At 48.5% G+C, this 27,523-nt stretch overlaps 1 protein-coding gene across 2 annotated transcripts; it reads left to right on the top strand.

Annotated features, from left to right (window-relative positions):
- On the top strand, positions 1-27,138 carry B3gat1 (beta-1,3-glucuronyltransferase 1). 2 transcript variants are annotated; one of them, XM_034509945.2, is made up of 7 exons: positions 1-351; positions 17,661-17,755; positions 17,900-18,046; positions 21,769-22,277; positions 22,934-23,230; positions 23,812-23,912; positions 24,982-27,138. In XM_034509945.2, exons 1-6 carry the CDS (start codon positions 329-331, stop codon positions 23,896-23,898), a joined length of 1,158 nt encoding a protein of 385 aa, XP_034365836.1. In that variant the 5' UTR covers positions 1-328; the 3' UTR covers positions 23,899-23,912; positions 24,982-27,138. The 2 variants fall into 2 exon arrangements, with proteins under 2 accessions (XP_034365836.1, XP_034365837.1); XM_034509946.2 differs by lacking the exon at positions 1-351 and having other exon boundaries at positions 17,693-17,771.
- Positions 27,139-27,523: the final 385 nt, after the last annotated feature.

Genomic DNA, 27,523 nt, shown 5'->3' with positions numbered 1-27,523 from the left:
TGGGCTCCGGCCGCGCGCCCTGCCATCCCGGCCCCGCCGGCCAGCGCGTCGCCTCCTGGGGCTCCTATCGCCGCCCCGCGCCTCGCCGCCCGCACCCTCCGGCGCGCTCCGGGGTTCCGGCCACCGCCTGGCTGAGCCCAGAAGCAGCCGGGCCGTGGTAGCGGGCTGGCCGGGGCTGCGTACGAGAGGGCCCGCGGCTATGAAGTGGCCCCCGAGGGCACGGAACGGGAGAACGCCCCGAGAGAGAAGCGCGCGCATCGCAGGGCAGCAGCCCTGGGTCGCTGGGGCCAGGGCATAGAACTGCCATCCGCTATGGACCGCGCCGGGGATGATACGGACTCGCTGCTGCAGGTCAGTGTCCGGCGCCCTGATCCCCCACCTCCGCGGTGCACAGAGTCCCTTTATGCGTCCCCATCAGTACCCGCGCCATGTCCGCCCGCGTGCGCGCGCGGGGTGTGTGTGTGTGTGTGTGTGTGTGTGTGTGTGTGTGTGTTGCACAAAATAGGGACATCAGGAAATAGGGCCGGCTGGCGGGGCCTGCACCTGAGGGGCCAGAAAATAAAGCTAGGATGCTGCCTGCCCCGCTCCATTAGGATGAAGGCAAGAACTGGTTCTCTGAGTCTTCTAACAACTGGTCTTTCTCTTAGCTATTCTGTCCCTTGCCACCTCAGCAGGTGGTTCTTGGTGGCCCACGGGATCACAGGAGAAGAGGTCAGCTCTAGCTGCACCCCTACTCACCGGCAGGGACCCCAATTGCTCTGCTTTTCCTGGGCGTTTACAATTTAATTCTTTTCAAGGAAGCCAAGCACCGAGAAGAGAATCTTTCCTGTGAGTGCTGGGAGCTGAGAGATGTGGAAAGTGACAGTGAATCTTTGAGACCTTCCTTGCAGGAAAGCAGAAGGAGGCAGGACCAGGTCATTACCTTCCTCTGTGCACTTGATCATACAAGTTCAGAAAAGGAAACTGAGATATGAGGCAAGAGAAAAAGTATCAGATCCAGCACCTCGGGGAACCAGGGTGTCAGCCTCTTACCAAGCAGCTCAGGTCAAGAGCCCACCCACCTCCACCTCACCCCACCCACCTACAGGAACTTGGTTTTCGTGAGCTACAACTTTCTCAACCAGATCTAGTCCTAGTGCACTCACTGGACAGCTTATAGAAACTAGAACTGAGATGACCCCTAGATTTCTAAGGCACAGGACCCTGGGCAGAGCCTTTTGTTGACAGTGGATTCCCCCATGCTTGCAGGGTACTTCTCTATAGAGACCAGTTTAGCTGGAGCGCCCTGCAGGATCTTGTTCTTGGACTATTTGGCATACAGTTTCACGTGAATGAGACGGATATCCATGTGCCTAGCACAGAAATAATGGTGTGTGTGTGTGTGTGTGTGTGTGTGTGTGTGTGTGTGTGTGTGTGTGTGTGGTGTGGCAAGCACGCGGCTTCACAAGTGACTGGTGTTGAGGTGGGTGTTTAGCTGTGTAAGGCTGTTGTTGCTCTAGTCTTCTGTCCTGACATCTCCTTTTTTCCATCGAGAGTCACTACAGAGAGGAGGCATTTCCTTTTAGAACCTGCTCAATTGGTGACCACTATTGAACTAAACATCAAGTCCTTTCTGTGTTCATGCAAGACAAAGATCCTTCCCATGACACCTTCACAAAACCTCCCACTCTGCTCGGTTCACTTCCAGGATTCGCAAAGGACCTGGGTTTGCATTTCATCTTCTCTCTGCCCCTTTCAACAAGAGAAAAATGCTTCCTAGGGTGATGGGACCAAGGAGATGAATGCATGTATGCCTGCACTTGGCAGTGAGGCACTTGGCAGTGAGGTCTTGCTGCTCTCATTTGTACAGTTGTTCCCCAAGGTCCTGGAGATTACCCTGTGCCTGCGGGCGTGGTTGGATATGTACATGTGTTTCTGGGTACGGTGCTACTGAATGTTTCACCTGAAGCCCTGGGCAGGTAAATCACTAGAGAGGACCCAACTACAGAAAGGGAGCCTGTAGCAGAGAATAAACTGCCCAAAGGAAGAAGTCCACGTTTTCTGCTCAAGCTTTTCATTAGACTTGAATTTTCCCCACCGTTTTTAAGGAGGACCGAGTCTATTGTGTCTTCATGATATGGAGCCCAGAGTGATGAGCTTTTGTAAGGATAAGATGTGGAAGAGGGTGAGCTGACCAACGAGCCAGGCTCTGGGTCAGGGAGTCCAGTGGTTGCACGTGGCTAGAAGAGAATAAGAATTCCTGAATGCTCCTCTGCTCATAGGAGAGGCCAGGCTTCAGCAAAAGGAGAAATCAGACACTAGGAGAGGCAATGAGAAGGAGGCAAAGTGAAGCCTCAGACAAGATGCGAGCCGCCTTCTACAAATCTGCACACCATAACATTATCAATCATCCTCTCCTGGGGAGGCCCCCCACTGGAGCTAGTGGACTGTCTACTGAGAAAGATTCTGATGGAGCCAGGGGGGCTCACAACATGGAGAGGTCATGAAATCAAAAGCAAACTCTTCCAGGACTATTAAGGAGAGCCGCCTGCTGTGGCATCCCTCAGTGTTCAGGATTGGTCACCTTCTGGCCTTCGTTATTTATACCTGGTTCTGGCATGTAGTGTAATGGAGAAGGAGGCAGAGTATGGGCAAGCCTGACACCTAGGGAAGAGAGAGAAAAGCCTCTGTCGTGTACCATCCTCCTTGTCAGGGCTTCAGACAAGCAGATCTTTGAAAATCCCCCCAAGGACCAGCTAAGAGATATGGTCATGATCCAGAGGTGACAGACACCTAGAAAGGCTTGCCGGGGTCCTACATGTCAGTGCATCTGTCCCCAGCTAAGTGGATTTTGAGAAAAAAAATGAGCCCTCTTAATACATGCTTTCCTGACGGTCAATAAATTAGGGAAGTATCTTCTTTTCAGACTGTTAAGAATAAGGGCTATGAATGTTAATTTCATTTATATCTTTTATACATTCCCCTTCCCTCCCTGTCCTCGCAGTATCTGAGTATGCCTCCCCTTAACCTATGTAGATACCTAACCTCCGACTTTGAATTGAACCCTACCCTTCTTGATACAGAACCAAATTATCCAGAACATCTCTCTATTGAAGAACACTAGGAATGATATTTTCATACCTAGTGAATTTTTTTTTATTTTAATCATTCCATAATACCAGCAAATGATTGTCTAATTTTTTGAGATTTATAAACACTCTAAATCTATGACCATTTACTCTCTGTGCTGAAAGTGACTGTGGCCAGAAGTCACCCAGAATTCAGTCCACTTGCAGTGACTCTAAGCACCTCCTGTGTCCCAGGTCCTGTACCTGGTGATGAGGACATATTGCATTAAACAGTCTAAACCCTGTGCTTTCTGTTTAGCTTCGGGAAGGTTGTGTGGATTGCTTGCATTTTTTCCCCTGCAGCTACCGCAAATTTACTTTTCTAATGAGGTTTAGCTCTGGCCAATATTAAAATGAGTCTGTGCTCCCTGTGCACACACCAGCTGACAGCAGTACAGGAGGCAGGCTCTGAGCCAAATTCCTGGCAGGGATTATGGCCTTGCCATCACCAACATCCCTAAGGTGGAGAATCTAAGTCTAGATCAAGAGCTGGATGGGTTGCAGGACTTACCATGCCCGAGGGACCGGAGATCTTCTACTCAATGTGCAAGGCCATGGGCAAGATTTTTCTCTCTATGTGCAAAAACTGTGTAGTCCAGTCATGTGCTCACGTGAAAAAAAAGGGGACAGACAGAAAGCAATGAAGGGCAGAACAGACAGAGACAAAGGTCTTGGTGGTCAGGAGTGACTCAGTGCCAGAGACCAGCTCCCCATTTTCATAGTGTGGCCTGGATTGTAGGGGTGAAGCTCTGTTGTCTCTATCCTGCTTGTCTTCCTTGTTTCTAGTGCAGGGGGAGAATCTGACCACTGGAGCCACATTCAACTCTCTAGGCTCAGGATTGCCACTAGCTATTTGTGGTTCAGCACTTGTGATAACCAATGATGAGTGTGAGACAGACCACTTCCCTTTGCACACTAAGCAGCCCCTCACCACCTAGGCCATAGTTCAAGGACTCAAGAGCCACCTGTGGCCAGTGGCTCCCATCTTGGACAATGCATTCAGAGTGCTTCCTGCAGCCCGGAAAGCTCTTAAGCAGTTGTTGTGAGCATGCTTATGCACACAGGGTTTGGCATAGTGTGGCCACAGGAGCCACAGTGGCTAGACTCAGATCCTGCCTCTGCCTCATATTGGTTGTATGGCCTTAGGGGTGCCGCTTACCCCACTCTGCCTCTGATTCCTCATCTCTAAAATGGGGATAATATTAAGATGGTAGAGAGGGGATGAGTCATTGCAGTCCATCATGCTAATCGCTCAGAGCGCACAGTAGCGGGTGCCTTTTTGTTTTTTATTTGAAAATAGAAAGCAATTTGTATTCTTCGTTTATTTAGCAATTCACAAAAGCACTTGCTGAGCAGCCCACTCTGAGTCAGGCTGTCTGCCATCATCATTTGCCCCTGCCTGCAATGCTAACCCCTCCAGGGCCTCTGCTTCCTGACCTGAGATAGACTAGAGCCCTGGAGATAAATACAACTGGGAGAGTGTCTTACTTTAAATGACTGCTGCCAGATTAAAGGGGCTGCTTTTGCTGTCTGAGGGTAGGGAAAATGGAAATTCTGGCTCTTTGTGCTCTCTCTCTCTCTCTCTCTCTCTCTCTCTTTCTCTTTCTCTCTCCTCTTTCTCTCTCTTTCTCTCTCTTTCTCTCTCTCTCTCTCTTTCTCTCTCTTTCTCTCTTTCTCTCTCTCTCTTTCTGTCTCTCTCTTTCTCTCTTTCTCTGTCACACACACACACACACACACACACACACACACACATACACACACACACAAGCAGCACCCAAGTCCAGCCACAAAGTTAGCCACTGTGGCATCTTGCTGCCTGGGATAAAGGGATTTGAGGGGTCTCTTCCTGGGCCTAGTACATCCCTGGTCTTAAGGGTAACAAAACCAGGAGGCTGTGTCCCTAAACTCTATGGAAACCAGAAGCCAGGAAGGCTCCTGCCAAACAGGAATTAGCCATCACCTACCCAGCAACTGAGTGAGTCAAAGAGCAAGCAGGGTCCTAAGTTTAGTGTCCCAGCTGTGTCAGTAACTCAGTTGGATGGCAGAGCCTGTGAAGTGCCTGTTTCCTCACCTGAAAGCCTGGAGGCCATGAACCGAAGAACATCTGCCCACTCAGCAAAAAGTCACAACACGTAGCCATTCTGCAGTTCATTCAGGAACTTGGTGTCCCAAAGGTGGAAGGTAGAGGTAAGGAGAGCAGACAGAAAGCATGTAAGGAGCTGGTGCACAGATGCGATGCCCAGGCTCCCCAGGCCACCAGGCTTCTCCAGCATTGGACTCTGTGACTCCAGACCACTTACTACACTGATATGAAGGTACAGACAGATGCCATAGTGGCTCCACCCTTGTCTAAGGCCACTCAAACCTAAGTGTCTCTCCCCACAGTGTCTAACTTCCCTAATACCCTGATGGCCTGTCTTTGGTGAACAGAGGCTCCTACAGAGGTAGATGAGGGGCTGGGATCCTCAGTGGCTTACAACCTGGTTCTGGGGCTTCTAACTACCCAGAGCCTAGATCTGCAGCCTTCTGATTGGGGAATCATATGCTTGAGCCTCAGAGATTGGGAAATCATCCTCACCATCCCCAATCCTCACTGCCCTGGTACCCAGTCAGAGCAAAGCTACTTCCAGGGGCTGTTCCTAGCTGGTCCCCTGGGAAGCATGGTAGGTGACGTCATCTATATATTAAGGAAGATGCTATGCCTTCTAGACACCTCTGTGGCCATCCTAGTGCATAGTTCTTCCCCTCAGCATCCCTCCTCACACCCTTCCTACTTGCCCCATTCAGCTCTCTTGCTTTCTCCCCACTGTCCTCTGCCTAAAGGCCTCACAGTAAATGGGACACTGTTTTCAGAGGTGGAGGGACTTACCAGCTGGCATGCACTCTGCTCAGCCACAGGCCAGGGACCCTAGCTCTGCAGCCTGCTTAGGATGATGAACAGCCAGTAGGCATGTGATTTTCTTTCTCCGTCAGAGTTTCTGAACTTAAGCTGACGTATTACTCTCCTAACTCATCACTTGTCGATATTAACTTCTTCTCCCCCTCATAAATCTCCCTCTGTGTCTCAGAACAAGCGGCCGCTGCTCTAGCCTCCTCCACTGCCAGGCTGCAGGCTGCCGCCTACAAATACCCACTATGCTAAGGGGTACACCCATCTCTGTGCCCTGAACTGATTTCTTCCTGGTGACATTCCCAAGAGAATAACCAGAAAGGTACTATGACCACATAGAACATCACGTCTAAACCAGCTTCAGGGAAAGCTTGTTGGACCTGCTTCTTAATAACTCTGGCCTCTGGGGAATGTCCTTGTTGGCCAGGTCTAAGTAGACCATGTGTACAACAAGTTCTTTTTAATTTATTGTGTCAAAAAATATGTAACATCAAACTTACCATCTTACCCATTTTAAGTGTACAGTTCAATAGTCAAATATAGTCAGTGGTTTATAAAACCTTACAAATTGGATCCTCTACATCTGTTGAACAACCCCAGCTTTGTGCTTCCACCTTTCTCTAGGTATACATCATTTGAGCAAAACTTACATTGTTTACCCTTTTGTGACTCGATTGTTTCTCTTCTAATGTCCTCAAGATTCACCCATGTGGTACCATATGTTGGAATCTCCCCCTCTTTGTAAGTGAGGCTGATGCATGTGTGCATGCAGTATTTCATTTAATCCTCCAGCCAGTGGGCTGGTTCTTTTCTACCAAACCCTGGAGAACAAAGTGCTAGACCAATGGTAGTCAGCCCCAGATGCCCTTCCTGATTCAAGAAAGACACAGCAGGAACATTGGTACTCAACACAAAATTATATCTCAAATGTCATGGGAACACAAAGCAGGCAGGAAAGCCCCCATTTTATCTGGGGTCTGTTTGGGCCTCTGTTTGTTCCTTCCAGCCATCTTGTGTTTCCTAAGGATCCTCAGGTGCCCATTCCCCCAGATGAGCATGGCCTTCCCAGCCCTGGGAGCCGAACGGTTTAACAAGTATTGAGACAGATGTTCGCATGGACATCCTGGCCACAGAGGGATGCCAATGTCCTGTGCCTTTACTACTCCTGCTGTCTTCCTGGAGCCCTGAGGTGAAATCCATCTTCTCTTTTAGGATCCTTGTCATGGTCCAGAGCCCATGAGCCCCTAGATAGTCCTCTGGGGGCATAGCAGGCAAATCTGCCTTACACTATTCAGGCTTCTTTGCAAAGAGATGATCAGTGATACATAGCCATCCTGCAGCTTTCCATGTAATATATAGTCCAGAGCACACGTAGATAGTGTCAGCATAATCTCCACGTGTGGGACTTAGATTTAAGGTACCCTCCATCGATCATATCCACACTTGCTGTGTTCACGAGAAGTGGCACACACAACCTGGCCACTCTGGCTAATAATACACGTTTATACGTATGCTCAACCAACTACCTTCAGAACATCATATTAACTGTTTCTTATCCTGTCAGTAGGGATAGCTGATGTCATACAGCATGAACCTTGGGGACAGAGCAGGCATACGAGAAAGGACAGGGAAATCATTGCATTCAGGATACTATAGTCATACATCCCCATTGACATACCTTAGTACACTAATAGCCTGAAAAAAGCAGTACCATGGGGAGAGTGCACAGCACAGGGCTTTGACTCATTGTTAAGGAACATGCTATAAACAAAAGTAGGGTGAACCGGGCTGGAGTGCCAGGTTCCAGGTAACACAACCATCCATGTGTGGGAAGCCTACCTGCCCCAGGCCACCCCCATTTATCATGCTACAGCATGCCAACCACCTACATTCCCAGGAGCTGAAGTCTCTCCCCTGCCTAGCTGTAAGAAAGGAGGAATATGCTAGAAAAACTGCCCAGCAAGCAGCTGGTACCCACCCCTGGAAAATAACTGAAGTGTTCCCCTTCTCTTCATCTTCCCTGTGGTGACTTCCAACTGAATTTCTAAAGTTTTTATTAGCATATATTAATTTTACGTAATAACGTGTTTCATTACAATTTTCACGAACATACAGAATGTACTTTTGATAATGCTGTTTGTTACCTTCTCGAGCCCCACTCCCACTCCTGGAGTTCTGTTTTTAAAACAAGGTGGTAGTGCTTGCTGCCACTGCCATGATATTTTTCATGATCTAGGTAATTTTAGTGCTAATTGTGAACCAGATGCTTCCAATGGATTCCCTCAACTGACTACAAATGGCCCTGTGAGGGATGCAGTTATGGAGCCTGAGCTGCAGAGCTCAGGTGCCGCTTCTCCTTTGTGTTGAGCCCTGGGTCCTAGGAAGGAATGACCTGGAGGACAAACACCAAATCCAGCAAATGCATGACCACTTACAAGGCCCCACACTTGATTACTGTACAATCATAGTTGGCTGGGCTTGGGGAAGCTGAGGCTAGGGAAGGCACAGGGCTCAGGGGCATCTCGTTTTGCCAGCATCCTTCTCTAGACACAGCATAGACCTCAGCACCAAGGGAATGTGAGGCAGAGAATGGCCTCGAACAGCATCAGACTGAGAAAGTCAGTGGTGGGGGAGCAAGCTGGTGTCAGCTGACCCACCCTCCCCCCATAGGATATAAAGCCCTACAAAAATCTGAAAAGCTCTGCATGCCATTTCAGCAAGGTTCAGACTCTTGGCTCCAGAGTAAAACCCAGTCTGTGGTCCATGCCTGTTTGGTCCCAGTACCCAGGTCTAGGAAGGATTGAGTAGGTATCTATTCCAGGCTCCACCCTGTATATGGGCACCCTCACTCCCCACTTCATTCAGGCAGCATAACCATGGGTTGTCCTCTATCTTAAGGTTATCAGAGGGCAAATGCTGTGTCTCTCCAAGCCTTGAAGCCAAAGATTCTAGGAGCATTGCAGTGCCTCTCAGTTTAGGACTATTCTCTGCCAACTGTTGGTACATGGCAGCCTGGCACAGAGAGAGAGAGATGTGGCCTCCTGGCCAGCTGCCCACATGGTTTCTGCTACTGCTGTTTTGAAGCAGCTGTAGCTCTAGTGGTCCCTGCTGCCTGCCTGGTAGCAAAATAGGCGAGTTCCTCCTCTGCAAAGCAGGCATCCATTGGTAGTGTTGGCCCAGTGGGTGTTCAGTGACTGTAGAGCCATACCCACAGATGTCCTGAGCAGCCCAAAGGCTTCTCACTGGGCACTAAGCAGAGCAGTAGGCTGGGTGGAGAGATTCTCCAAAACCAGAATGAGTAAATAAGTAGAATTTGGTATACTGTGTAGACTCTAAAGGCAGGACAAAACCCTCGTGTGGTCTCTTTGTGGCATTGAATGAAGTACACTGCCGGCCCTGTGCCCTGTATCTCCAGGGAATAAGGTGAAGTGGGTAGGGAGAGGACATGAGACTACTCCTGTTTGGAGCAAGTCAGATTCATTAGCTCCCAAGGTTCATAATGCAAAAGGGAAGGGCGCTGCTTGTATTCGCTGGCTCCTAAAGGTTGATCACGAAGTCTGGGACAAAGCTGGTGATCTACTCAGGGAACAGGAAGAAAGAAAAGCACCTGTCTGTGTTCCACACTCATCCCCAAATGCAGCGCCTGTACAGGCATTAAGCTGTGGCTCCTAGATCACTGGTGATACCCACTGTTCCACACTCTACCTGTGTCTGATCTGTTGACTCCAGTGACTTATCACCTCATCACACCTTCAAACTGGTCCTATTTTGGATTTTTTTTTGATGGGGGCAAAAGGTCACAGGGGTAAGGGAACCTCAGTTTCTTGGTTGCCATTTGAGCATACAGCTGCAGTACCCAGAAGGAAGAACTGTCTGTCACAGGGCTGAGAGGGAGGACTTGCCACTCTCCGGCAAAAGACTATCCCAACAGGAAGCTCACAACAGACCTTAGCCAAAGGGCAAGTGGTAGAGTCACACTGGGACATTTGAGGAAATACAATCCCCACCCCCATGCCTCAACTTCTTCATCTATTAAAAAAAAAAAGAAGAAGAAGAAACACTTTGGGGTTGTAAGGGTTTAGTGATTAAATTAGATAAACAGCACAAGAGAACTTGGAAGCCACCCTCATGGAATCCTTAGAGGGCTGCCTCCTACTCCAACACTGCAGAGAGAGCAAACTGGCATGTTGGCATCACCCCTTTCATAATAATCCCAGGCCTGAGTGTTGGAAGCTAAGGGCACATGGATAGATACCTTTTCATTCCAACAGAGACCCAATCACAAGATGCTCTAAGAGGCCTTAGAAGTAATAACCAAAACAGCTGTAAACTCATGCTCTATCATCAGGTGGCATGTGCACACATGTTCACGTACATATGTGTGTCTAGAAGAGACCCCTGCATTCTGAAATAACTCAGGAGGTTCTCCGTGGTTTACCATCAGCCTTAATGTGTTGTCAGAATGGAAAGTTTAATACCAATCCTTTCCTGATTTAAGATAGAAGTATCACACCTAGGAAGATGAAGGGCAGGGACCTGAGACACTTTTATCAGATGAACTCTTTCTACCCCATCAGCATCACGATGTCAGTAGGTAGGAATACTATGGCTGATCTGATACCAGGCTTCCACCTCCCATGAAAGCCATGGGACATGGGTGCTCACTTCCATGAACATCAAACGATGACGTAAGTCTAACAAAGAGATGCAGGATGCCTCACAGAAAAGAGGCAGATTTACAGCTGAAGAGTCACGGGCTAGAAGATACTCTATAGGGATGGCTCCCACAGCATCTGTAAGCCCCCTTCCCTGGGGCTGGCCTTGACACCGACTTTGTCCATGGCTTCATGCCATGTGGTAAAGCCAAGGTTAGCACTTGAGAGGAAACTTGTCTCTGACTATCTCAGCCCCTCTTTTCCTCCATATCTTCTTTTAAGGGAGCCCTGGGGGGGCACCTGGGGTTTCACTGGAAGTAATCTAAGTAAAGTAAGATAAGAATCTCATGCCAAACTCTTCACAGGCTGGGCAGATCACAGTTACAGAAGTGTCTGTTTATTGGTACAAAATACATGCCAGATTGTTTATGTTAACTTTTTCCTAACTACCTAATAACCTACCTGGGGAAGCACCATTTTATTCCCATGAGGAAATGAAGGCCCAAAAGAGAAGAGAGATCCACGAGATGCCCAGGACCCAAGCTCTTGTACCATTGCATAATCCTCCATGGCATGGACCCATCTTTCTAGGCAGAGGAAAGCAAAAGAAGCAGGCAGAGAGGTGATAGACAATGGTAGAACACATGGCTTGGCTAGTCCTTTATGTTACCATTGGGATCTGTGGTGGTTGGGTAAGAGCTGAGGAACTCAAAGGAGGAGAGAATGACCTGGCAGTTTGTAGCAGACAGGCAACCTCTAAGATGGCCCACATGATCTGTAACTCTCTGTGTTCATATATCAGTATCCTCTCATTTGTCATGAAGGTGCCAAAAAATATTGATCTGTCACCGCCACAGTTACAGTGCATCATGTAAGACTCCGATTAGCTCCTTGCTGTCTCCTTGCTGACTTGTACAAGAGGAGGTCAAACAGAAGGGGGGGCGGGATATGACTAGGAACTATGGCCCAGACAGGCTATAGGAGGTATGTGCCGGTGGACCAGTGAGTTTTGCCAACAACCTGAGTAATCATGGGAATAGATTCTTCCCCAGTCAAGCCCACACAGAGAAATGCAGCCCAGCCAATGCTTTAGTAAGATCTGATGACCCAGGCCTGGAGTCCTGACTCAGACACTGAAGATAGCAGATACATGCTATTTTAAGTTCCCTAGTAATTAGTAATTTGTTAGACAGCAATAGCTAATGAAGTTGATTCTCTTGTGGATGGTGACACTGCCTCACTAAAGTTGGCGCATTTTCGGAAGAAGCCCATGCAAGGAAGAAGAGATAACAGGAAGAAGGACCAGGAAATCGGAGAAACTGAACCTCTCTCTCAGATTAGGGTGTAGGGTTCTTTGCAGATAGAAACTTCTTCCCATCATGGAAGCAATGGCTGAATGGCCTTATGCTGTCTAGCCACTGGTCTGTAACTGGACACATCTTCCCCCACCTAACCACTGTCCCCTCAACCTAAGCAGTCATCCGCCATACCTCTGCTGTATGGTAGCTCTTAAGTGGTGTGTCCCTGTGGACTGGCTGACCATTTCCAGCTGTTCTCAATTCTCCATCAGCTCTGCAGCTTCTATGGCCTGCTTACCTGTGCCCGTCCTCAAGCATCAAGCAGTGACTTATCGGCTAATATTCTGCCTATTCATATCCATGGACATGTGATGACTCCACAGGACAAAATATGTGTGTTTGATCCAGGTCCTCCTGTGCATTAGCTCTGTGGAAGAGTGGATTTTTTTGTAGTTTAGTCTATAGACTGCTAGCATGACCCAGGTAGCTTCAGGAAGCCCAGCCGGTACCATGTTTTATTCTGCTTTAATGTCTGCCATGGACTAGAGAGGACTTGGCCTCGGAGAACCATGCCAAGCTAAAACCCTATTCTCATTTTTAACATAATCATAATCTAAATATAACTCCAGGCTGTTTCCAGAAAAAAAAACTCAAAGAAATTACCTTTTTTAAAAAATTGACAAACCATGTGGGTTTTGACAGTGTTGGGCTGGAAGAAAAAAAAACGATTCTTTGTACCGAATCTGGAGTGATACAATGCCCCTTCTCCTCAAGTCCTTGGCTTGGTTTCCCTGCTGGAAGGAGACACGATGATGGGAGATCAGACCCACATAAGTACTACAAGTGCCCGGCAGCAGGGGCTAGACCACAAAGGAAGACATTGTCATTTCTTGGTCTGGTCCTTCCTCTCTCCAGGCAGCATCCAGGCAGGATGAAGAATCCCTGTAGCCTTGGAAGCCATATAGCATCTTCCTGAAACAGAAATCTCCAGTGAGTGGTCCAAAGATGGACCAGAAAAGCCTGAAAGCAAGACCCAGAAGAACCCATATAAAGGAGGTGAAATGGATGTTGAAGAGAGCAGAGGTCAAGGTCAAGGTCCACAGCCTCATCTGTATTTTAACACTGAGATTCTGTGGATGAGGGAGCTTCCCTAATGGTTAGGTAGACCTAACAAGGTCTACCATGAGCACATCTTGACCATCAAAAGGCTGAGCTTTACAAAATTGCCTATGTGTCAAGATAGGATTCAGAGTGGAACTCTTAGAAAACACCTTCCCCTCCTCCCCACATGAGTAAAGAACAGAAGGCCCTACATGTGCCTGTGTATTTAAGGGATTGTCATACCAGGAGCAGTCAATGTGTATGCCCTGCATCCCAGGAGAAACTGTAGGCCCAAGGTAGCATAGCTGTGGCTGAAGGGCTGGGGCTGGGTTAATGAAGTATGGATTGACTGGGCTGCAAGCTGATTAGCTCTGGCATTGGGCTTTTCCTGAGCAGTGCCTGCAGAATCAATACTAATCCCTTGATCCCATTAGGGGCTCCTGTAGATCTCTAGGACAAAGTCTGTGCCTCTGTTTCTATGGAGAGGCCCTGTGTAGCAAAGAAAGATGCCAGGGTTGGGGGTCAACACCTCACCACCAATTTACTCTTCACAATTTACCTCATCCTTCTTTTTTCTGCCCTCTTCCCATTTATGGCCAAGAACCTTCCCAGTCACCAGAGTCCCCAGTTCCAGTACCTCCTGAGAAGCTGACCCTGGTCCTATAGAAAGAGGTTTAGTAGCCTCTGTCAGCTCCCAAGCTCCCCAGGGTGTTCCACATTCTTCTGAATGTGGATGAAAAGTGTTTTATGAGGTGGGTTGGTGGTTGTTTTGTTTGTTTGTTTGCTTGCTTGCTTGCTTGCTTGCTTGCTTGTTATATGATGCTGGGGATTGAGCCTAGGAACTCACACATACTAGGCAAGAATTATCTCACTGAGAATAACACCACACTGCACAATCCAGAAGACACATCTTCATAGATCCTCTAATTGAGAAGCTAACTACATACAGAATTACTAGGCATAAAGCCTTAATGCACAATTAATAATTTTCAAGTGGAGATCAATAAGCCCATCTTCAGTGCCAGGGACATTGTTTAAATACCCGTGGGTTCAGAAGAAAGCCTTTCTGTCTCTGTAGGATTGGCCAGCATTGAGGTCCCCTTACACGCTACTCTGACCCTCTTGGGCAAGCAGTTACTAGTCTGTCTAGCCTAACTTCTTTTTCAGCCTTGGATTATAAAGTGCTTTATTTTGATCCCCAGACACCCCCACTTTTCATCTAAAGACCGCAGCTCTTTAAAGCCTGCAGGAAAAAAAAACCCTGTGACTAGCTCTCCCCAGCTATGTCTATCTCCAAGTGTTTATGGCTTTCAGTGTGACCCAGTTTCATAGGAAGCTGTAATGGCGGCCCTCTGAAACTGAGTCTGGACTGACACACCCAGACTTCTCTTGCATCATGTAGAACATGTCTTCATCCTCACAGATCCCAGTCATCATAGCTTCAGGTTGTTAAAACTGCAGTACTGAAAATTCATTAGAACGATTCCTGTCAACATTCATGCTTTAAAGCTAAAAGCAGAGATCAGGGAAGTGAACAGTGAAAGCACAGTCACTCCTACGGTCTGTCCTGTCACTGTCCTGGTCTTGCTTCTCATTCAGTGGCTATTCCTCACTGAGATTTACCCATTGCACCCACAATATAGACTTTGTCCCTGTTTGTGGGATGCTTAGAAAATATCATGGGAGTTGATGTTTCTTGTGTCTGCACTTCCTGGTAAGAGAAGCCAGCAGTCACTGGGGTCACTAATGCGCAGGTGTGTGAGCACAGCATTAGAAATCATGAACACGGCAGACCCTCAGCTGCTACCTGACCACACAGACATGTCCTTTCTCACCATAAAATCCCTTTCAAGTGCTGCTTATTTTTCAAACACCCTATTCTCTCCACCCTGCCTCCTGCCTTTTCCAAGCTTTCTGTTGGTTCTTCTGCTCACCCCATCTAAGGCCCCATAAACCATTCTGAGAACCAGGTGGATGCCACAGGCAATCCACACATTCCAACTAACCTAGTCTGAAACAATAGTCTACGTGTGACAAATCACGCTGGTCTGAAAGGCCAATGTAGGACCAGCCCTGATCTCCTGCCTACAGCCAGGCACCACTGCCAGTGGACCCATCTCCTGATGGCCAGATGGTGTTCTCCAAGTCTGGGGGTGCTCTCTGCTCTACTTAATAACAGCCTGGTAATTAGCTCCACGATTTTGCCACTATGCTTATAATAGTCTCCATTAAAGTTATGGGGTTTTCAAGCTGTAATGGCTTCCAGAGTAATTAATGCACAACTGGGTTTATTGCTAAGCTTATTTTTAGAGCTTGTCTCACTGCCTCCCCTCCCTTTTCTTTCATAGATTTTTTTGACCAAAAAAGAATGTGATGGAATTAGATACCCCTGCATGTATCAGGCCCCTAACACCATGCCCATAGCATTGTTCCTTCTTCCTGTTCCAGTATCCAGCAGACACTGGGATTGACAGTTAAGGTAGCTATGGTGGAGGAAGGTGGCACTTCTCAGTACTTATCCAGGCAGTAGCTTAGAACCAGGTGACCTCCATGTAATTCAGGCTCTGGCACTTCCTGTCTCTGGTCAGGAGCAAATTGCTTACCCATATTGCTTCAGTGAATCCAGCTGCAAATAGAAACACACCAGTGCCTGCCTCTCAGGGTAGCCTTGACTACAGCACAGAGTACATGTGTAAACAGTGCCAGCCATCTTTGTCCTTGGACACCATGAATGCTGAAGAACAGCCAGTTATCATGAGCAGTGGCAAAGGCAGATATAAGAGAGGCTGAATAAGCTACATGTCTAAGCAGCTGCCCAGAAAGAGAGCCATAGGAAAACACCCCACACAGCCTAACGCCATGCCATGCCCACCTTCTTTCTTCTGCTTCCCCAACCTGGACTTAGAACCTTCACCCAAACCAGGCTCACTTGAGAGGCAGACATTTCCAAAGCCCTGGCCAGATCCAAGATCCCTCTCTTGGTCTGTTGTCTCTGTAAGAGAATACCCAAGACTGAGTTGCTTAAAAAGAACAGGAGGGCTTTGCTCTGCGGTTCTGAAAGATGAAGCGCAAACACATGGTCTAGTGAGGGCTGTGTGCTGCCTCTGCTTATAGAGGAAAGCAGCAGGAAGAATAGGCAGACAAGGAAGAGAGGGGCATAAGAGGTGGCTCTGCTTTAGAACAACTTGCTCTCAAAGGAGTGAGAAAGGCCTTCATCCCTCTCAACAACACAGTCATCTCTTACAGGCCTTGCCTCCCAACACTGCCCCAAGACAAATCCCAACTTTCAGTTCAGAGAGGAGAGATTAGATCCCTTGGGGAGCTGCAGAGGACACTTCACATTTGCCCTTCTGGCTCCATTCCCTAAGGAGTGATGTGAGGGCAGCTGACACTGATTCTTGGAGCTATGAGTCTCTCATGAGAAGGGCTGGGCCTGGGATGCTGGCTCACCCAGGATGATGCTCTGAATTAGAAAGCAAAACTTGGTCTCCTAGAATATATCAGGACTAGTAGAATAAAGACCTGAGAAGAAGAAAAAAGTGTACACTATTTCCAAAACTGGGTCACAAAATGGTCTGGTTGGCCATAACTCTCACCACTGGCAAAGACCAAGAGCACATGCAGGCTGAGTGGGGCAGATAATACAGACTCTGGAATGACTGTCTACCATGTAATAATGGGCTCCAAAAGGACAAACATGTTGGGGTCCAACCAGAGTGCCAAGTGCTCCTACCAGCCATGGACCAAGCAGTGTCTGCCCAGGAAGAGGAGGAGAAAGAGGAGGAGAAAGAGGAGGAAAGGATGTGACCATCCCCAAGGAAGCTATGAGCAGGCCACACTTACACTCCTGTCACAAGAGAGACCAGTTCTTAAAGAAGTATCTACTAGCAGATCCTCTGCAGAAGCAGGAGTGAAGCCCTTCAGGCTCTCGCAGCTGCCATCTTTGAGAAGTGTCTCCCTACTACCTGACAGCTCCTCAGAGAACAGCCCTCTTCCTGCTGATGCTCAAGTCTGGCTTGAGGCTCATCCTATGATAAGAAGGTGCCCTATAAGAATCCCCTGCAGACCTAAACAAAGGAGGGCACTTAGGGTCTCCCCTTGTGGTGTCCAACTCTATCCATCTCTGTTTATCCTAAGTATGACATTGGGCCAAAGCTATGAAGAAACCACCTATGCTAATATGAACAGCATAGCAGCCAGAGTTTCTGGTACATCTCTATCAGGGACTATCCTGGGTGCTTTCTGACAATTAACTCATTCAATTGTGAGAGCAGCTTTGGAAAGCAGGTAACTGATCAATAGCTTAGAAACTAGTACAGAGTTGATATAACTGGCCAAAAGCCACAGCTTCTCCTCAGGTCCATTAGGATTAAACCATAGCAGATGTCCCTGAAATCTGTGTCTTTAAGCACTGCATCCTACTGCTCTTGTATGTGTCTGCTTCCCAAGGGAAGGACACAGGCTCACTCGCTCAGACAGCTATACAGAAAAGGCTCTGGGAAGATGGATGGTCCATTGGGAAACTCTGGATGCTGTGGGTCTGGAGTAGGACAACGTCTGCAATCCGTGTCCACATTTCTGGCTCATCCCCCACTGCTCTATCTTACAGGTATCAGCCTCTGAAGGTTCCTGACCCTGCCCTGGACTACCGCCCCTTCACAGATTCCCGTCAGGCTGGACTCTGCAAACTTGCTTCCGCAATGGGTGGGTGTGAGCGCTGGTGAGAGTTACTGGCCAGTGTTCGGCTTCTGCCCCCCTGTGCCTGGCCGGCCGGCCCATGCCTGTTCTTTTCTTCTTTGTGCTGCCGGCGCTCCATGGCCACCCTCCCCTGACCTTGCCACCGCTCAGGTAATGAGGATCTGTGGGTGCAGCCAGCCTTGGAGATGCCGAAGAGACGGGACATCCTTGCGATAGTCCTCATCGTGCTTCCCTGGACACTGCTCATCACCGTCTGGCACCAGAGCAGCCTCGCACCTCTGCTTGCTGTGCACAAGGGTGAGCTCACCCCCACCCCCACCCTGGGCTGGCTTTGGTAATAAAAGCTACCCCCCCCACACATTATGCTTTTTACATCTGGGCCTGGATCTTACCTTGGGGGAATTTGGGGCCCTCTAAGACTCCACTGAAAGCCTCCTCCTGCTCTTCCCCCTCCTCCTCTTCTTTCTGTCCCCCCATCTCCCCACACACATTGTTTTAAGTACCTGGGATTTATTATAACCAAGTATGAGTTTTGGTTTCCAAGAGGAGTGGGTATGCCATGATACATGAGGCATCATGAGGAAGCACTGTAGCTTTTAGTCAGGAGGCAGAAGGGGCGAGCAAGCTAGGACAAAGCCTGTAATGTGATCATTTCAGATAGAGAAACGTCAGAGAAGAAGCTAAGCAGGCTCAGAAGCAGATGGTTTGGTTTACTCAGATTTTCCTTTCTTGAGACAGCTGTATTACTATATAGGTCTAATTGGCCTAGTACTCACTATGTAGCCCAGACTAACTTCAAACTCATGGCAATCCTCCTGCCTCTGCCTCTTCAGTGTTGAGATTACCAGAATCCACTGGGTTCAAAAGTAGATCAATTGGATGATTTCTGTGAGCTTTTGGATATTAGCATGGTTTCACCTGTCCTGTCTTTGGGTCTTGGGTGATTTAAGGCCAGAGGAAGATTGGCTGTGGGTCGTCTGATGAAGAAGCAGGAATGTGGTCAGTTGTTTACTATCTCTAGAAAAGAGGTACCACTGGGAAAGGCAGTCCTTTCTGAATTCCACAAAGCTCTGAATTGTCAAAGCAGTGTCAAATTTTAAACAATTAAAACAAACTGGATTAATGTGTACACAAACACGCATACCCAGTTCCATAGTGTGCAAGGACGAGCCATGCAAGACGGATAGCAAGGAAGGGCCAGAGTCCTGGCCTAGATTGTGGTTTGAGGGAGTGTTTGAGGTCTGCTTTAATTTTGAATTATGGAGAGACAACCCAAGGCTTACTGCATGGTAGGTAAGTGCTTTACCTGTAGAGCTACACCCCTGCTTGTATTGTGTTGCAAAACCTTTCAAGTTTCCTGGTTAGAAGACTAACTGGGTAAAGACCTGAAGCAAGGAAGCATCTTCCCAAGAGCAAGCAGAAAAGCTGGGATTAGAATAACGTTCTTCTAGCTATGAGTCTTGAGACATCTTTTTTTACTCATACTCAAATCTCCACCCTCAGACTTTCCTTGCCTCCCACATCTAGCTACCTCTCTTTCAGTCTTACTAAAGCTACCTTCTGCTCCACCTAGCTGGGGACTCAGACAGGCAGCATGTTCTACAGCTGCAATGTGTATCATCTTTCCTGGGAACAGGAAAAAGGAAGGTGCCCAAGCCCTTCCCTTAACAGATGGATGCTCTGTGGTAAGACCTGGGAAGCCATTATAGTCAGAGAACTCAACTGATTTGGCTGCAGCAGTGTGCAGGTCCCAACCCATGCTCTGCTGTCCACTATAAAATACAGTCAGTCCTTCAACCTCCCTGCAGTTCCACAGCCTTCCTGCTGCAGCCCCACTGCCCTTGCTGGGCACTCTGGTCCTCGGCATGATGTCACCCCCTGCTCACAACCCAGTGTCTCTCTTTGGAGCTTGTCAGTTTAGAATCATGGTTATCCTGTGAATACATCATTCCAGAGGAGTTAAAACTTCCATATATAAAATGACATAACGTCTGTTGTCCTCTTGGCACAGTGAGGGTTAGAGACATCACACCAAGTGCCTTTGAGGATTCAGAGTCGCAAAATCCCTGAAGCCAGGGTGAAGGATGGAGTGCAGGTTTCAGTCAAGCCCTGACACATGGAGAACTTCCCCAGGACACAGGCTTCTGCCTGTCTAGGGTGATCTGGATAGCAGAAGACTGTACAAAATGGCCCTAAGTCTTCACCCTCAAACCCAGTTTCCAAATTATTATTGAATACCAGGTAAATTAATTCTTACATCCTGGTCAGAATATCCTGGACATTATAGCTTTTCTTCAACATTGTTTCTTTTCAATTTAACCCAAAACTCCCTGTCACTGAGCTACATCTCCGCCAATCTCCCTGACCCCTCCCACACTCACTGAGCATTTGATCTGCAGCCTGGGTATCATGTCCCTTCAGACATTAGCTTGTCTGCACTCCCTAGGAGACAAAGTGGATCACTTGGGCTCATTTGCATTGGACTCCACACCTTGCAAAATGACCTGTTGCTAATGGTGATGGAAGAACAGTAGGAGAGAACAGGGGAGTCGTGGCCCAGCATCCTCTCTGTGTCCAAGTTCCGGACCTTTCGTGTGGCTTGCTCCTATGGTCCTTACCCTAAATACATGAAGCCACAAGGAAGCAGGTCAGCTAGAGTCCTATATGGGAGTTGGTAGTCACTGTGCTTAGTAGTGACCCAAGCCCTGATATGTGTTGTTAGCTATACAATAACTCCATCAAACAGATGCTATTAACATTAGTTGATACTATTAGCTACATTCTGTGGACACTGAAATCAAGGCACCAGAAACTAAGAAACTAGTTCTAAACCTCATAGTTTGTCACAGCAGACAGCAGGATCTGAGCCTGAGTTTCCAAGTCTGCCCTCTAGCCATTAACACTCCTACTGAGATACATGTGAGCAGTGAATGTATTTGACTCATGAATCCTTCAAATCCAAAAGCATCACTTGGAGATCCAGGACTTGAAAGCAGGAACACTAACAGTCTTGATTGCTCCTTCTAGTAGGCCTGCCAGGTTCCCCACCTAGAAAGATGGTCCAGATATAAGAAATCTTCAGAGCTGCCCAACTTGGAACAGATCACTTTTGAAAAATTAAGAAAGCAATGGCTGCCCCCGTGTCTGTGTCTACGTGTCCAGAAGGACAGGCTTCTGCAGTACCTTTATCCCTCCTGGTATCCTTGGGGTGTAGATGCAAAGCAATTAGTGGACACCAGGACACAGGAGCTGCTCATAGGTCCAGAGAGACAAAGGAATGTGTCTAGAAATTAGGAATCGGGAGGTAGACATCAGACTAATGGAAAACCTAAGCAAGTGTCTGCAAAAAAAGGAAGAACATCTAAACTCAAATGGCATTCAGGATACAAAACTGTATTGACAGCTAAGAGTAAAATCCACTGGACGCAAATGCAGTAGTTAAATGCTATACTATGTACCCAAATCTAAAGAACTGCTACCTAAGACAGAAGAGAGAAGCCTCACTTGACTAGAGGGTTTGTGGGAAACCTTACATTCCCTTTGAGATCCAAACTGTGCTGTAGCCACCCACCACCACCACCTTCGGGCTTTGTGGAATCCCCAGGACAGAACATAGCTGTTCAACTCTGCTATGTGGTCAGTTTTGCCATGTGGGGAGGAGTCACTTTTTTTTTTTTTTCATTTAGAATCTAATGCATTGAGGAACTGGAGATAGATGACTAGAAGGTGGCCAGGTGCATTCAAATAGCTACACGCACGTGAAGTGTGATGAAGGGGTCGTTTCTGGGTCAGCCCAGGAATCTAAACTAAGAACATTCTCATCAGAGTTCCAGGTCCGTAGGTTGGAACCTCAGGTCTAAAGATGGAAGCAAGAAGGCAGGCCCTGATGTTGGTTCTTCAGAGGGGCAGAGAACAGGGACTGTTTTGGAAGGGTGGGTGACATTGAAAGCCCTATATCAGAGCCAGGCCAGCGCCCTCGTCCCCCTCCCTCCCCGCACCGCCTTCTCCCACCTCTGCAGATGAGGGAAGTGACCCCCGCCATGAGGCACCACCCGGTACGGACCCTAGGGAGTACTGCATGTCCGACCGTGACATCGTGGAGGTGGTGCGCACAGAGTACGTGTACACGAGGCCGCCACCGTGGTCCGACACGCTACCCACCATCCATGTGGTGACACCCACCTACAGTAGACCGGTGCAGAAGGCAGAGCTGACGCGAATGGCCAACACACTATTGCATGTGCCCAACCTTCACTGGCTGGTGGTGGAAGATGCTCCACGCAGGACGCCCCTCACAGCGCGCCTGCTGCGCGACACTGGTCTCAACTACACACACCTGCACGTAGAGACACCACGCAACTACAAGCTGCGAGGTGATGCCCGAGACCCTCGCATCCCACGTGGCACCATGCAGCGCAACCTGGCCCTGCGCTGGCTGCGGGAGACCTTCCCACGGAACTCTACTCAGCCAGGCGTAGTGTACTTCGCGGATGACGACAACACGTACAGTCTGGAGCTCTTTGAAGAGGTGCGCTAGGGCCCAGAGGAGGGAGAGAAGCAGGTGGGGCTCCAGGGAACTGATGGATATGGGGACCATACCAAGATAAGAGCAGATGATAGTACCCATGAGGGGACAATGTGGCATGCCTTGACAAATACAAGGAGCCCTAAGCTGGGCTCACTGCACACTGCAGAGAACCAGAGAAAGAAATGGAAAAACCTTACAGATTAAAGCAACCCAGCCCAATAAAAGGATGACTTGAGGCTTATAGCTCCCACACCCTAGTCCAGGCCAGACTAGACTAGGTTTTGTTCTCTGAAAGAGACCTTTTTGTGGGGTCATTCAACATGGCCAGAATCCTCTTAAATAGCCAGTTTGATCATCTCCATTAAGTTTTAAAGAGGGAAGTTCATTTCAAATTTTAAAATGATAATACTGAGAGATCTTGTACAAGGGAGAAAAGACTATAGGGCCGTATTGATAAGGTGAGCAGCCTCTTGGCTGAGAGATGTCTTGCATGGAGCCTGGGTCAGAATCCTCTCGGGGTTCCTCTAGAAATCAGCAGTAGGTCTGGAGGCCAGGCTGGTAGGGACCTACACACTCATTAAGTGATCCATCTCCTGTGGGAATGCGTAGTGTTTTCATCCTATTCAAGTATCCTGACTCGGGTTCTCACCTTGTAGATGCGCAGCACAAGAAGGGTGTCCGTGTGGCCTGTGGCCTTCGTGGGTGGCCTTCGGTATGAGGCCCCACGGGTGAATGGGGCAGGGAAAGTGGTTGGCTGGAAGACAGTCTTCGACCCCCACCGGCCCTTTGCAATAGATATGGCTGGATTTGCCGTCAATCTCCGGCTCATCTTGCAGCGAAGCCAGGCCTACTTTAAACTCCGTGGTGTGAAGGGAGGCTACCAGGAAAGCAGTCTCCTTAGAGAACTTGTCACTCTCAATGACCTGGAGCCCAAGGCGGCAAACTGTACCAAGGTAAGACCCTCTTCAGAACTGACAGTTGGTAATGCAAGCACCCCACACACCTCTATACCTTCTGTAGATCAGGGGGGAAGAAGAGGGTTTGCTTGTCTTCAGTCCTCACCCAAAATGGTGTCTTATTGTGAGTCAGATGGTTACAATTATAGACAGGGACATGGGGAGGGGTTTCCACTGAGGAATTCCAAGGATCTCTGACTCTCCATAGGCGAGTCTATGACCCCTGCTGAGCACACACATGCACACACCAGTGAAGGTGCACACTTGCATACATGCACATATACACAGCACATATGCATGCCTGCAGATGTATGAATGTATGTATACACAGATACATACACACACGCAGACTTGGGAAATCTTGAGATATGTCTGTTTTCTGTCGCTTTAGATTTCTTGCCTTCATACGTTTCGAATGTGTCACATATACAAACAACAAGAGAGAGGGGATGAATAAAGGACAGGTTAACAACCTTGATGGAGCAAAGGTGGAAAGGGAGGGTGCAAAATACTTGCCGCGTGTGGAAGGGAGCCAGTGAGGACCCACAACACTTTACTTTGTGTCTCCGGATATGCAGATCCTGGTCTGGCATACACGAACAGAGAAACCAGTGCTGGTCAATGAGGGGAAGAAGGGCTTCACCGACCCCTCGGTGGAGATCTGAAACTGAACATGCAGGTAGGAGAGAAGGCCAGACTGGCCAGTGCAGTAGACACATCCTCCATCTCCAAGGACTTTTCCTTTGGGTCTTGTGGGAGAACAAGACCAGTGTGGGCAAAAGAAATGTGGCCAAAGATTATGTCCCCAACAACTAACTGGCCACTTCCATGTGTAGAGCTGAATCCTGCTGGTACCAGTCTTTCCTTGTTCTTGTCCTGCTGGCCATGGGGTGTGGCCCGCAATGGAGGGTGCAGTATAGCCGTGTTCATGGGGTTCTGTGGATTACCTCCAACACAGAGCTGTGGTGAGGACATGCCATAGAGTGCCCTGTAGCATTCAGTAGCAAGTGAGAGGGCTCACTAAGCATAAGCCCTAGAGCCCACTCCCATGCCAGGTACCACTTTTCTTTCTGGCCTAGTGTCATTTCTCAGCTCCTGGCTTTCTCCTATGTGCAGAACAACTGAAATCAATCTCTGGCATGAAACAAATCCTACGTAATCAATAATCTTAATTTTTTTATTGTTTACATCCCATTGTACACATGGGATTTATTGTGTACATCCCAGTGTATCTATCTACACTTTAGAGGTGACAGTGCTGTCAGAAAAGCTAAACAACTCGCCCAAAGTGACACATAAATTGCAAGAGATTTATGCTGACTGGCCAGGCTAAGTATTTTTGAGGAGCCTTTTGTGCCCTTGCCTCTTGGAAGCACTGTTCCAGGATTCGCTACTCCAGACCCCACCACAGATCCAGGGGCTCATAGCAGACAAATACGATGAGTTTTGCCTCCGCACACCTGCAGACACCATGTCTCTGAGACTACAGGGTGTCATCCAGTAACATGAAATCCTTGGCCAGCGCATCTCAGAATGCCTCAGTACAGAGCTCCATCCCACATTCTGCCCTCACACATTACTAGAAGAATTGCCACCACTTGATTTTCAAAAATGTCTCCAAGGGGAATCCAGAGAGGCTCTGTGGAGTCCACTAGGGGCTCAGGATCAAGCATTCTGTTCTACTTGCAGCCCCAGCTCCACCTTGCCCCAAGCTGAAACTCCTGCTGTTCCTACTTTTCCCCACACAGGAATCTCCTTCTCAGACCCTGATCTTGGCATTCCATCCTCTCCCATGGCTGATAGTCATTCTGAGGCAGACTCCTAAGGAACACCTCTTGTGTATTCTGAAGGATTCCAAGAGAGCCCAGCTTGATGCCAGGATAAAAGACAGAGAATTTAAGCACAGACCCATGGTTCTCTACATCAACATGGCCAGGGGCTTAAAAGACCCAAGGGCTGGGGATTCCAGTTGCCAGCAAAGCCTGCACTCAGCACACTTCCTTGGAAGCTTCCTGCATTGATGGGGCTGTGTCAGCAGAGGACCCTGCCTTGGAGTGATGCTGGGGTGAGGGAGGTCAGAAAACCCCACTGTTGAGTGTAGCATGGCTCTCCATGGCTCCCTGCTCTTGGGCCCAGCATGACTATACAGCATGTGCCCAGCCAGGACATTCCGAAGACCAGAGAGCAGCCTGGGGCATGAAGATGCCCCAACACTCCTCTTTCACACTTGCTCTTCCTCAGAGCTGTTCCTGAATCAGAAATACCTCTGGCTCTCCTCTGGTTCATGTTTACAGGGCATAAGGCTGTCTTGGATCCCACCTGGCACCCAGCCCTGCAATGGGGGAGCCTGAGCCTACCTACAGCTCCCCCTGTACCTCAGGCTGTAGGAGAACAAAGTTTTTCCCCATGTCCCTCAAGCCTCCTGTGCCAGAATTGGCAAGGTAGTGGGCCTAGAGACAGCACAGGTCACGGACTGACCTGGATTAAGAATCAAGTCACCCCAATGTCCACACTGCCTCCCTCTCCAATACCCCTGGGCTGCAATGCCCCTTGCTGGGTTTGGACTAAGGAGGCAATTGCCCTCTTCCTGAAACCACTGAGAATCACAGATCTCAGGGCTGGAGATAACAGTAATAAACAGGCAGAGGTCTTCCTGAAAAAGTGTGAAGCCCAACAGCCCCAGCCCTTTCCTGAGGGGCGCATTAGCCTGGGCTCAAGGTCAAGGGCAGGAAATGTCTGAACATTGAAAGGGAGACCTGAGCACATACTGCTTTGGGAATCACTCTATCTCACACAAAATGAGACAGCTTGCACAGCCAGCCCGCCTCATGCCCACTGCCCCTTGTCCACCTCAGACGGAACAGTATGCTCATGCTGTTGCACCTACCCACCTGCCCAAGAGAAGCATCTGCCTGGGTGTTCAGCATCCAGAGGCCCCTGGTCCTGGCTGCATAGGGCCCTCTGGTGGTCATCTCACTCCAGCTCCTACAAGTTGGAAGCACAATTTTTCTCCCACGTGGGGAAAAGCAAAGGGCGCAAGCCCACTGAAGAAGCGTTTATTTTTTAACTGCTAACAGCTCCCTCCTCCCCCCCCCCCCCCCGCACCTCCATTAAAACTCACAGGACAGGCCTGAGAGTCATTCAGAATCCACTCTTGGGTAAATGAGATTCAGTCCACACATCTAACTTTCAGAGACTAGCATCAGCTGCCTATTTTAAAATGGATTTAACTTCTCACAGCCTTCAGGAAACCACCTGATGGTTCAGACCCCACAGTCACCCTGTAGGACTTCTCCCCCTAACGATTTATACTTTGGCTATTGTTTTGGAAATTTACCCCTTGGCATCAAATGCGGGGCACAGGGACTCTATTCAATGAGTGAATTTATGTCTGGGCACCCTACTGCTCATTCATGGAGACTGTCAGTGAACGCCAAGGTCAAACAAGCTGCTGAGGTTGCCTTCTTAGCCAAACTCAGTGCTCTTTTTAGGAAATTGAAAACAAAACAGAACAAAAATAAAACAAAATGGGGATTTTTATTTTTTACTTTTTGGCAGATGCTACTTCAGTTGTTTTCACCTAATGTCCTCTCTTAGCTGCATGTGTATTTATTTAAAATTAAAACCTTGGTGGACTGCGGCCTTCATCTCTGTTGGGAATAAGTTTGTTGCGAATCAGAACTGGGTCCATGATGACAACTTGCCCTCCAAACCCAGGCTGTCCCCTGCTCCCTTGCTGGAAAGCCCCACCACAGAGGAGTTAAGCCAGGGGTTCAGGAGCTCCATGGGCAGAGGCTGGTGTGAGGGTGGAGCCCAAGCTGCTGCGCCATCTGGTCTGTTTTTATTTAACTGTATTTAATTTGTTTTCAAAATTAAAAGTCAAATATGGTTTTTAACAGTTGTAATCCTCTTCAGCCCTGTCTTACTTTATTCTCGTTTATTAATTTAACCGTCCAACAAATATTGACCAGATGCCTGCTACGAGTAGACATTCTTCAGGGACCTGGCATGTAGCGGTCTTCCTGGGGCTTACCCACCAAATACAGGGGACTATGATAACAATGCAGCATCTCAAGTGAGGTGCTGTAGGGAGAAGAGCAAAGCTGCTGGGAATGATGGGAGGTAGCAGTGAGGGGGCCTGGGGTTCCATGAAGCATGGGGAGAAAGGAACGTGGAACCAAACAGCAGCATGCGACATGCAGCTGAGGTAGATAATCCTGATAAAAGAGAAGTGTCCCCAAATGCAGAGTTCTCCCCATCCATATGGCCCAGCAAAAAGAGCAATGTGAC

Source organism: Arvicanthis niloticus, chromosome 8, assembly GCF_011762505.2.
Source record: "Arvicanthis niloticus isolate mArvNil1 chromosome 8, mArvNil1.pat.X, whole genome shotgun sequence".
Classification (NCBI taxonomy): Eukaryota; Metazoa; Chordata; class Mammalia; order Rodentia; family Muridae; genus Arvicanthis; species Arvicanthis niloticus.
This window is presented reverse-complemented; position numbering and strand designations above follow the sequence as displayed.

Coding starts and splice junctions, on each gene's coding strand:
- B3gat1 (XM_034509945.2), top strand. CDS start 329: ATGATACGGACTCGCTGCTGCAG. Junction 352..17,660: donor ATACGGACTCGCTGCTGCAG/GTCAGTGTCCGG, acceptor TCTATCTTACAG/GTATCAGCCTCTGAAGGTTC. Junction 17,756..17,899: donor CAAACTTGCTTCCGCAATGG/GTGGGTGTGAGC, acceptor GCCACCGCTCAG/GTAATGAGGATCTGTGGGTG.